The sequence below is a fragment of the Cryptomeria japonica genome, chromosome 1 (genome assembly GCF_030272615.1).
Source record: "Cryptomeria japonica chromosome 1, Sugi_1.0, whole genome shotgun sequence".
Classification (NCBI taxonomy): Eukaryota; Viridiplantae; Streptophyta; class Pinopsida; order Cupressales; family Cupressaceae; genus Cryptomeria; species Cryptomeria japonica.
This window is the reverse complement of record NC_081405.1, coordinates 537,211,335-537,223,642: the sequence shown is the minus strand read 5'-3', so window position 1 is coordinate 537,223,642 and position 12,308 is coordinate 537,211,335. Positions and strand designations below refer to the sequence as shown.

General features: G+C 35.5%; 1 protein-coding gene across 1 annotated transcript in view; it reads right to left on the bottom strand.

Moving 5' to 3' along the window:
• The window catches only part of LOC131044972 (golgin candidate 6), a 149,244-nt gene extending 137,318 nt beyond the window's left edge, over positions 1 to 11,926 (bottom strand). The window contains exon 1 of the mRNA XM_057978469.2: positions 11,497 to 11,926. Coding sequence (XP_057834452.2) covers positions 11,497 to 11,541 — 45 coding nt within the window. The 5' untranslated portion in view covers positions 11,542 to 11,926. The remainder of the gene's footprint in view (positions 1 to 11,496) is intronic.
• Positions 11,927 to 12,308: the final 382 nt, after the last annotated feature.

The following is a 12,308-nucleotide window of genomic DNA, read 5'->3' as shown; positions in this document are numbered from 1 at the left end:
CTGAATAACATCCATAATACCGGATCTCATAACTTGATCAAAACATCATGCGGACCTCTGCAAATGGGAATGAACCATCTACAGACAACATACCAGAAACCCTTTAATCCGCATCAGCTCATCTGCAACACACAGGCTAAACCAACTCATCCAACCAAACTGCAACACTGGAATGCACAAAGGAATATGTTGACATCAATGACAACACATCATTCCAACAATCTTCTCAGCAACATCCAACAGTTCTTGCCTTTTTTTTTTGACTTCTTTGAACGCTAGAAGCCTATTTGGCAATTTGAGAGAAATTCCTCATCTCTTCAAAAAGAAAAGAATCAACAACATCCTCTACCTTCAAAGTGATAGAAGTTCTCCCAGTGGCCATGACCAAGTTGTCTCATGAGTCTGGCAACAAATACAGGAAATTTTGACATCTTTCCTCGTCATCCATCTTTACATCCACAAAGTTTAATTGAGCGACTAACATATTAAAAGCTTCCAAGTGGTCTACAATCCATCCACCTTCTTCCATCCTCAAGGAATAAAGCTTCTTCCTCAAGAATAATTTGTTCACCAAGGATCTTACTTGATAGATCTCTCAAAATAAAAATCCATAAAGATTTTGCAGAGGATTCTTCATCGACATTAATAAGAATAGAATCTACAAGACACAATCTAAATGGACCCTTTGCTTTTTGGTTCATTACATCATATTGAGATGCTTGAGTAGCATACATAGGTCTTTGAACATTTGCATTAATAGCATCCCACAAATCATGGTCAATCAACAGATCTTCCATTTTCAATTTCCACATCTAAAAGTTTGTACCTAAGAACTTTTCCACCTCAATCCTCCCTGACGTGCTTGCTATCTTTATTTCCTACGATAATGATCACAAAGTTCTCCTTCTACAAAAGCTTCCACTCAAATCATAATTAACTCAAAAAAATCTCTACCTGACAACTAGAAACAGAGGTGATCAAGATCTAATACCACTTGTAAGGAAGCAAGATATGCATAAACAACTTCCTATGATAATCTTGAAGGGGGTGATGTATCAAATACTTAAAATCTGATCCAAACTTATTATTGAAAATAGAGAGATACATGCATGAACTAATAAAACAATAATACCATACCACAATGATTTATGTGGGGTAAAGCTTTCCCGAAGAAAAACTCACACTCCCAAACCTGCACAATGTATTATCAAATCTGAAATAGGAGTAAATTTTAATATGAAACCATTTTCTCAAGTACCAATTTATAGACAAATCAATGAGCTAAAAAAACCACAAACGATTTTCAAAACCATGTTACAAAACACCCAAACGGTGGCACCCAACTTGAGCACAATTTCCAAAGACACCCATGAAAATTCCTTGCTACTTACTTAATATAGTAAATCAATAAATCATCTGTACTTCCTAGTTTGACCCACTCAACATAGCCATCTAACTTGTCATGTCATAAAATTTCAAAATAGACACCTTATGATAAACAATAAAGCCTATCATAGCTGGTCCCCCTATTCTTGGCTCTTCCGCATCATAAGATACCATTGTAACATGTCATAGAATCTCACAATAGAGAGGCACTCCAAATCTACTGAATATATGATAGCATCAACTAATGCAACAAAGTACCAACACATGGCATCAAATGTTTTACACAAATTCCAACACCCTATTTGAGGTGGAGCACAAATATTATTTAAAATACAATATAAAATATGTCAAATAATTATGTGGAAATGCCAAATAATAAATAAATTAAATCAGATACTTGCAAAGGTTTTAACACCATAATTCCCAACATAAGCGACACCTAGTTCTAGAGCACGCGGCCCAAATACAAATGGAGGAAACATCAATGTCTTCTTTGCACCTCATACTTCAATGGGATTGCAAGCCATTTTGAAGGTTACAAGATGAAGAAAGAACATCCATGAATAGGCACTGATGGCAACTAGGAATTTATGGTGCCACACTACACTATCATTTGTTGTGGTTGGATCTCCATAGTAGCAAGCTATGGTGGAAGCTTTTGCATATGCAACGGACTTTATTCAATCCTAATGACTTTGAGATATTTGGGGAGGCCAACATTGATAGTTATGTGGTTGGACGAATCAAGAGAAGCACTAACTCTGGAGCTTCTTCACTAGGGCTTGCAACCCTCTAGTGTAGCTCTCTTTGTAGTAGCAAGAATCATCAACTACATCCTATTTTTTGAAACTTTGTACTTCATTTGTAATGGACTTTATACAAAGTACATTGTAATTAGAAATTTGAACTATTAGTATCTATTTATCATTTTGTAATGTCCCCATTTTACGCCAACCTTTAAACAATTTTTACGGTTTTCGTAGGTTTCTCGATGTGTTGGGAGGGTTCCAACGTTCTTGGTGATCTCAATTCTCAATTTTAGTGGGTTTCGATAGCAATTGCTATTTTTAGTAAGTGTTTGCATGGCACCAATCTTTCTAGGTTTTTTTGGGTTTGTTCTCTTTGGTTTACTTGTAGTAAGTGGTTGCATGGCACCAATCTTTCTAAGTTTTTCTAGGTTTACTTTCTTTGGTTCTCGGAAAACATTGCTATCTATAGTATGTGCTCATTCCAACATTGGGCATCATTTTTCAACACCAGTAATGTCTCAACATATTTGGTTTCAATTTTCGATGCTTTGGTAAGCCTTTCCGCAATGTGCTTGGAATTATTTTAATATTTGCACTAAAGTTATAAAGTTAGGTTTTAATATTTACTTTACTGTTGAATATTATAAAGTTAAGTTATGCTCCTCAAAAGTTGACATCTCGGAGAGATGGGGGGGCCTTTGCACATGAATTGTTATTAATATTTCAAAGAGGTCTTATTGAGTGGAAAATTGTTTTTTTGAAAAATCAACAAAAAAACACATTTCTGTTAAAAAAAAAAAAAAGTAGCAAAAAGCACACCCCCAAAAAGGTAGAAAAAAAGCAAAAAAGAGATTTTCCAAAAACTAGCAAAAAAACAAAAGTGTGTTTTTTCTAAAAAGTAATGAAAATGCAAAAAAAAGAATTTTTCACAAAAAACACTTTTCCCTAGAATAGCTCTCAAAAGTTATAAAAGAAGGATTTTCAAAGTCTGCAAACTTAAGGAGATGTTGTAGGAATGAACATAGAAGTTCTTCTAAGATTGATTAAGGACAGAAACCCTCATCAAATACACTAGTTTCAGGGATGAACGGTCTTCCTTAGCTGGTTTGGTGTTTTCATACTGGACACACATTGGTTTTCACAAATTTATCGAAATCGGGGTTTGGAGAAAATGAAAATATACAAGGTATTCTGATTATAGATTTGTGGGTTTTCTTTTTGGTGATTCGCAAAGATTTTTGGGTGTTTTTTCGGTGGTGTTTTTAGGTACTCTTATTGCTGGTCGTGCAACTGAGGGTTTTCGATGATACCCTAGTTGTAGAACCTTCTTTGGCATTAAAATAAAAGAAGCTAGATAAGGTTTAGATTTTGTGGGTATCTTGTTGGAGATGTTTTCAAACTTGTTCCATGCTCCATTTGTCATTTTGCTGATGTTCCACTGAGCTGGAGACTTGACCACATATTATCAGTCCATTCCCTAGGGGTTTGAATGTGAAATTTCAATGGTACAACCTTAGAACAATGCAAAGAAGCAGAAGTCAACATTGAGCCACGATTAATTGCGAGTAATCATGGATCATCGGAAGTGCCGATTTTTTCCCCATATAAACCCTGAGTTGGGCCAAAAAGTCAACTGATAGTCAATGACTTTGGTTGATTAATTGTGGCTAAAGTGCTGCAAAAATCACGTTTAATCACATTTAAAAATCGCATATGTAATGTCCCCTTCTAGATTTACCCTAGAATTTACCCAAAAATCACAAATGCAATTAAGGTAGGAGATAAGATATGGTTAGAGATATTCTAACCAAGTACTATATCCTTTTTAACGATTTAAACCCAGCAACCATAACCAAGGATATATACATATATACTTTTCAATCATTAGGGTAAGATGATATCATGTAATAATCTCAAATCAATAAAATAGACAATATCTATATTACTTCTTATTATTCAATCACATTAGGGTTTGGAGGAGGAAGTATGATAGGGTCACCCGAAGACATCCCCGTGCTAAGCCCAAGAGTGGACACTGACCCTCTTGACCCCAGTGGCAAGCACATTGGACATCCATTAAAAGTACTCTACCTAGTGGGGTGCTTGTATCTGCTTTCCCTATCCATGCCTCATCCCTCTAGGTCAATAACCAATCATCGTAGAGTTGGGATAGGAGATCGTAACAGGGGGCCTTGTAATCTTCCTATCTAAGCCCAAGAGCACATCTTTGCCCTCTTGGCCCCAGTAGCAGACACATTGGACATCCACTCAGAGTGACCCACTTGGATGGAGATCTTATAATTACTCCCCTTCCTTACACTGCCTTCCTTTCCCTGCGAGATTGTTTGGAGGTTAAAATCAGATTTATGTTCAAGCATATGTATTCTACATTTAATATGTGTAAGATATTATATCATAAATGCTAACTTATAGTGCATAGGAAAAACATATACCACAAAGATAATTATTTATGCTATTAGCTGTTTGGTATAATAAATCTGGATCTGATCTGTTATAGGTCTGATCTTGGTTTGTATTTGCTGCTCACAATGGTCATTTTTACTGATCTGGATCTATGATCTTTTATTGATTACTGCAGGTGTTTGAATCCATCTTGATGCATTATGAGTCTGCTGATTTCTGATTGCAGATCTGCATTTCGATCTGCTTTCTTGTTCTTCATCTGCTCTTCAATCAAATGATTATCTTCCTTCCCAGACCTCCCTTTTAATCCCCATTTTATCTCCTTTTATACCATACCCAAGGGGTGTGATTTCTCGAAGGAGGACGTCTTGTCCCAAAGAGATGTGACTAATTGACGGAGGTCAGCTTCCTCAATTAATTAAGTTTATTTTAGTCCTCTCCAAAGAGGTGGCCACATAGAGAGGGACGACTCTTACAAGGAAGGCCTCTCATTGATGAGGGCATTAGAAATAGGTTAGCCTACATTAATAAAGACATAGATCGGCTAGCATGTGTGTTTGTCTTGGCAAAGGTGGTCGGCCAGAAATATTAATTTGTATTGCAACTAAGGTCAGACAGCATAGAAAATGTCTTGCATATATGCTAATAAGCAAAGAGAGGTCGACCATTCATGTAGATTGGTCTTGTATATATATATATATATAGGTTATTCCTGATCGCTGCCATTTTTAAGTTTATAATTCTACGTCGTCCTTAATATCTGGTCCTTGATGAGGTTGGCCTCCCTTAATCTTCAATCCCTAGTTTAGTATAAATCAAAGTTGAGATTGGCTATATTGGTTATCTCTGCTTTGATTGTAGCCAACTACTTATTTTGTATTCGTTAGTAGAATATATGTTATGTAGTGGTTTAAGCGGGCACATTTATTATAGACCTATTCTTGCATGATATCTAGTCCTTTATTTAGTTCCTCAATAATGGGTTGAGTAGAAATAATGATAATATTTTCTGTAATTAGTTCCTTCATCATCCATTGTGTTTTAAACATAGACATTTCCTAACATGCCAAACCATCATCATTTTCTTCTTCAAAAGGTTCATCTGGTTTCTTTTCTACTAAAATTTCCTTTTCTATTAGAACAATTATTTTTCTGCTAGTCACCTCTTCAAAAGCATTCATCTATTATATTAAAAGTGATAATTTCTTGTTCTGTTCAAAAGAATTTGTATATTTTGTTGTCCATTTTGTAATGTCCCCTTTTATAAATGCCCTAATATTTTCCCTAAAATCCTACTAGGGTTAGGAACATTAACTTAATCATAAGGTATCTCTAATATATTGGAGAAATTCAACCATAGGGAAGCTAGAATAAGGTGACTTGATAGGGTGCCCTAGAGATCCTCTACCCTAGGCCCAAGAGTAGATATATCATCCCCCTTGGCCTCATGTGGCCCGTGCCATCCATATGAGGTGGTGTACCTAGTGAGGTGTCCTATAACCGTTCCCCTTCATCATGTTATCCAGTTCCACTTCCTATGATTGGACTCCTTAGTATGTTGATCCACCATGACAGAGGGTTGAGGTGTATTTACAATAGGGTGCCCCAGAAATCCATCTCTTCTAAACCCAAAGGCAGTACCCCTTGTACCCCCTTGGCCTCATGGGACCATGAGGTGGCGTAACTAGAAGAGTACCCCATCGCTGCTCCCCTCCTTGGAATCCCTCATTGCCCCTATCATGGCTGAATATAACAATCAAGCAGGATATATAATGAGTTCTAAGCAAACATAAACATACAGCATATTACAAACAGTCATAAACAGTCAGATATGTATTAAAAGCAGTCATATATATTATAAACAGTTATAAACAACAGCATATTATTAATCATCAATGAGCATAAAGAATTCATACCCAAACCCACAAGTATATTAGAACTGCTGTATATTTAATTATTAACATTCAATCTAATTTCATTCCCTAATGGCTCTTGGTGCTGGAACGCTCCTTTCTAACCTTCACTTGGTCCTGGAAGGTCATGACTTTCCCTATGGGTGGCAGTCATTTTGGAGAGAGGCATCTCTTCAAGAATGTCCACTGTCATTTTGTAAATTAACTTAACTAATGATAATCGCTCCTTGCTAATTGTCAATGATAATCTTATTTCACCCACTCCTTATTAACTTTTATTAACTATCCAATGACAAGGAATGGTACCATGGGGAAGAGGATCAATCCTTAGATTGATGCAGATCCAGGAGATCGGTGATTAAAGTATACTAGTTGGTTTATGAAATTGTGAAGTCTTACTTTGTAAAACAATTTCATATTCAAGTTTGGTGTTCGTGACATGGATATCAGATCAAGGCCATGACAGTCTGCCCTTCCCAAAATTGCTTGTCCTCAAGCAATGAAGTCTAATTTTGCAATCCACCTTTCGCTATGCTACTCTGATATCATCATAAGTTGAAACTAGTACTACCCTAAGTTGCGAATTTGAACTAAAGTTGCAACAATGTAGTCTAGAGTTGGAAATTGGCAAGGTTCAAAATTTAAGACAAGATTTACCTCATCAATTGTAATCATAAGAACTGTGTTTGGTTGTTTCCTCGAGACAAACAAAGGCAAACTCCCCATTCATTGAGAAGAGGATTAGAAGTATAACACACATCTATGACCTTCATATCCCTTTCGGTTCACTCTTGTTATTCTCATATTCTAGATTAACTAAAAATATAGAGCCAAACATGGAGAATACACTTAAAAACACGGAGTATACACGAATGTATGACGACACGGAGCATACACAAAGTATATGCATTGTTAGACCCTTCTTATTGGCTAGAATGCATTTACTGATTCATCTTTCCACTGCAAGCTGGCAGGATCATGCTCTAATACCATTTGTAATGTCCCCTTTTATAAATGCACTAGTTTTTGCCCTAAAATCCTACTAGGGTTAGGAACATTAACTTGATCATAAGATAACTCTAATTTATTGGAGAAATTCAGCCATAGGGAAGCTTAAATAAGGTGACTTGATAAAGTGCCCTAGAGATCCTCTACCCTAGGCCCAAGAACGGATATACCATCCCTCTTGGCCTCATGTGGCCCATGCCATCCATATGAGGTGGTGTACCTAGTGAGATGTCCTATTACCGTTCCCCTTCATCATATAATCCAATTCCATTTCCTATGATTGAACTCCTTAGTATGTTGATACACCATGACAGAGGGTTGAGGTGTATTTACAATAGGGCGCCCCAAAAGTCCATCCCTTCTAAGCCCAAAGGCAGTACCCCTTGTACCCCCTTGGCCTCATGGGACCATTTGGTCACCACCATGAGGTAGCATACCTAGAAGAGTATCCCATCCCCATTCCCCTCCTTGCAATCCCTCATTGCCCCTATCATGGCTGAATATAACAATCAAGCAGGATATATAATGAATCCTAAGCAGTCATAAACATACAGCATATTATAAACAGTCATATACAGTCAGATATGTATTATAAACAGTCATAGATATTATTAACAGTTATAAACAACAGCATATTATTAATCATCAATGAGCAGATAATATTCATCAAGCTGTGCATAAAGAACTCATACCCAAACCCACAAGCATATTCGAACTGCTGTATATTTAATTATTAACATTCAATCTGATTTCATTCCCTGATGGCTCTTGGTGCTGGAACGTTCCTTTATAACCTTCACTTGGTGCAGGAAGGTCATAACTTTCCCTACGGGTGGCAGTCATTTCGGAGGGAGACGTCTCTTCAAGAATGTCCACTGCCTTTTTGTAAATTAACTTAACTAATGATAATCGCTCCTTGCTAATTGTCAATGATAATCTTATTTCACCCGCTCCTTATAAACTTATATTTAATATCCAATGACAAGGAATGTGGTTTCCGTACCATGAGGCAGATTCAGGAGATAGATGATTAAAGTATACTGGTTGGCTTATGAAATCGTTAAGCCTTACTTTGTAAGACGATTCCATATTCAAGTTTGCAGTTCGTGAAATGGATATCAGATCAGGGCCATGACACATTTCTGAGACCATTTCCTGTTGTTTCTCCATTTCATGTATTTAATTTAACAAATCTATCCCAAAATCTCTATTGTTTCCTGACATAGGTGTCTCTGCTTACATTACTTGCTTTTTTGAAATTTTATGTCCCGTTAAGAAAAAATGCTGAAAATGTTAATACTGCCAATTTAAATGATTTCAAAAAATATCCTATTATCTTGCAAAAAGTCAATAGAGGATACCTTTACACGGGGCCATTATGACTAACATTGTTTATCTTTACTTTTTAAAGATTCTATATAAAATGATTTAATAAAATAAAATATCAAGCTGTTTCATCATAAATTCATTTTGCAAATGTTCATTTCTCAAGCAACATACAAGCTAAAATCTAGCAGACCTAACAATTTTTAGCACACTTAGAAGAGCATATGTTTACATTGCATATAAGACATTAGGCACTTACTAGCATTCATTACTATAGGCGAAAGGGAAAAGTTGAATTGTCTTTTATTATTGTTTCCTTGAATTATTTTCAGTTAAAGAGCAATTTTATCTAGGTATAGCAAAAGGCTTCCTCTCATGCACATTTATGACTTTCTTCAAACCACATGCCTTCTTAAACTTACTCATTCTCAAATTCCTTTAGTTATTCATTGGATTACCAGTTTGATATTTCATTACCATATTGACACTTAAAGTCAATTTTACATAGGCAACAGTTTCTGTTGCAATCAGTTTGGTTGCCACAGACTTAACTCCATATAGGCAACAAAACTAGTGTCACCTTCAAGTTCATTTGCGTCACATTATGTCTGAATTTTTTGATGGCGTCAATCACATTTCAATGGCCCCTATGGAAGTTTTGTAATGCCCACAGTGACTATCATTGACTACAATTCATGGATTAAACTCTCTATCTTATTTTCTCTCTATACTCTATGCTATGGAAATGCCCTTAAATATTTTTTAAAATTTTCTCTTTTTCTATAATTTTTCACGTTTTTTTTAAATCTGACTTTTTCCCCATTTTTTCAAAAAATACTATACTTTTGGGTTGCCGATTCTTTCCCCAAAAGATTTTTGCTGCTATGAAACAGTCTAATGGGTGTGGTTGGTGAGCTGGACAAGTATTGGGTGGTGTTGATGTCGCAGCCCTTAGAAGATTTGTATCAGACTTGTAACCTTCAGATTTGTCTTCAATATAAGGTACCTTATTTATGTTGGTTTCATGTATTCCTCAAGCCATGTATTGAAAGTCCCTTGGGGGTTGTTCATCCACCAAAGACCATGTAATAATGTGTATGTGAACTGAAACAAAATCAATATCAGACTATTGCAGCCAAATGTTCTCTTTGCATATTTTGTATGAGTTTCATTTGCGGATAATTTTTCAAAAAAAAAATCAGGGGGTAACCATTACACATTTATACATTTTTGCACTAGGCAATATGCATTGTGCAATGCTACGTAATCAGCAATAAGAACATAAACGAAAAAAAGTCTGTATTCTAAAATTCATTAGGTAGACTTTAATTTTTATTATCTCTCTATATATCTCTGCAATTAAAATGCCTCTAGGTTTAAAAGACAGCAGTTTTTTTCTCTTTTTTTCTGCATTTTTTCAGAATCTGATTTATTTGTTTAAATTCCCAATTAAATCCTCTCAGTTTTAAAAAAATCTTCTCTTTGATTCTTTTGGTTCCGCCAATTTATTCCCCAAAGCAATTTTCGCTGCTATGTGTAGTACTACTAATCCAAGTCCTTGCCAAGTGCTTAGCTCTCCAAATTAATGCATTTTCCAAGCAGAGTAGGATATTGAGAAGTAATTACAATCAGCGACACTACAGTCAAATTCATGAGCTGCAAGTTTCTATAGTTCTTACATCATCTTCTAAGAACAAAGCTAGCAGATCCTAAAACCATTTGCGTGATCAATGCTTGCTTATACAAAGGCCACATGCACATTTAGTTCTATTATACTTTACACTATTATAGCATTCGTTAGTAGAAATTTTTTTTCAATTATAAATTAAAAGAGGAAAACTTCTTCTCTGTCCATTTAGCTGCATTCTAGTGGTAAGACGGGGCACTTATTGCAAAAACTACCCGGGTTCAGTAAAGTAACGTCAATATTAATGCAGCTTTGGTAGATGAAATAGTGGAGTTGACTATAAAAAAATAATAAATCTAATGGCAATCTGAAAAAGTGTCAGACTTCTCATCTTACAATATAAGGTGTGCAATGATGAATATTGTAAAGCATAGTCTATAAGGAGGACTTATTTACACAGTAAAACAAACATTGTTCTGCCAGTGTTTATTTCGTATATAGTTTCCCATGATATATAATCTCCAATTAATAATTACAAATTGTAAATCAAAACTCGACAATTTCCAACAGAGTTCGGAACAAAATTGAGCAATACTATTTAACCGTAAACAAGGCAATAATTTCTGACACTAACCAGGAAGCCGCAAAAAATAAAAAATCTTCCCATTTCAAAAAAAAAGTAGGAGAACATATATTTTCCACAATTTACCACAGAGATTACAATTTAACCATTATAACAGGTCCTTAAAGGTTGCAAATTTATCATGCGATCGATCCCCACAAAACGAAAATTTAACTCTATTTAAGTTTAACAGATACGAAAATCTAAGCTAGGGCATATAACATAAAAATTTGACAGTCCATGTCACTTCGGTGTAAAGTCAAAAGAGGGAACGCGTGTAAGTTTCTCTCGCAGTAGCCAGGTACCTAGGGCTTCAAGTGTGTTTTAATTTAAAACAGAAAAAAATTAACGTTCTCCCGTGTGAATTGAACTCCTGACCATTTTTCTTTCAGTCAAAAAAAACTGAACTGATTGGATCGAAGAATAAGCCCAAAGACGTACCTGAGCAATGGCGTTAAGATTTATGGGGCCAATTTTGAATGCCATGCGTATAATTTGGCGAATTTCAGTTCCTGTGGAGTCGAACCCTAAACCAGAGAGACGAGCAAAAATTCACAAAATTATTACCGCGAGCAAGACACCCAGGCAATATAGTGACCAAATTTCTTTTTCCCGAATACAGGTGTTTGCAGGCGTACGTCATCCGCTGGCGTGTCGAGGGCCCCTCCTATTAGATGAGGTCAAAAAATGAACCCATGTTTAGCTTTGGTGAGTTGTATCCATTCAAAGAGTAGGGTTTAGGCCACGTGTCATGTGGACATGAATTTACAGATTATAATCTACACTTGGATGGAGGGATTTTCATAAAGGTTCCTTTCCTATTTGAGAGTCACATTCAAGCTTGATGTGAAATAGGTAAAGAGAGAAACGTTTGGACAGGTTGGCATAAAAAGTTTGTGAAGTGTATACAAGAAAGTATATATATAAGTTAATACTGAAAATTATTTTTTTATTACAGAAAAAAAATAATAAGAAAGATTCAAAAGGAAGAGAATTTTATAAGTTTAAAAGAAATTTTGGTATTGTAAAAGAAAAGTAGTGAGATTGAGTTATGGGACGTGGTTTAATTTGAGTTATTAGTGATTAGAATGATGTTTTATGGGTGTGAAGTGTGTGCTAACAATGCATTAGAATTAAAGATAATAGATTTTTACAGTCTATGTCTATTGAATTTGAGAGCTTCTAGATTTGACTATTTGTATGTTTCTTGCATCAACATTTATTTATTTTTTTGCATCAACGTTTTGAATCAT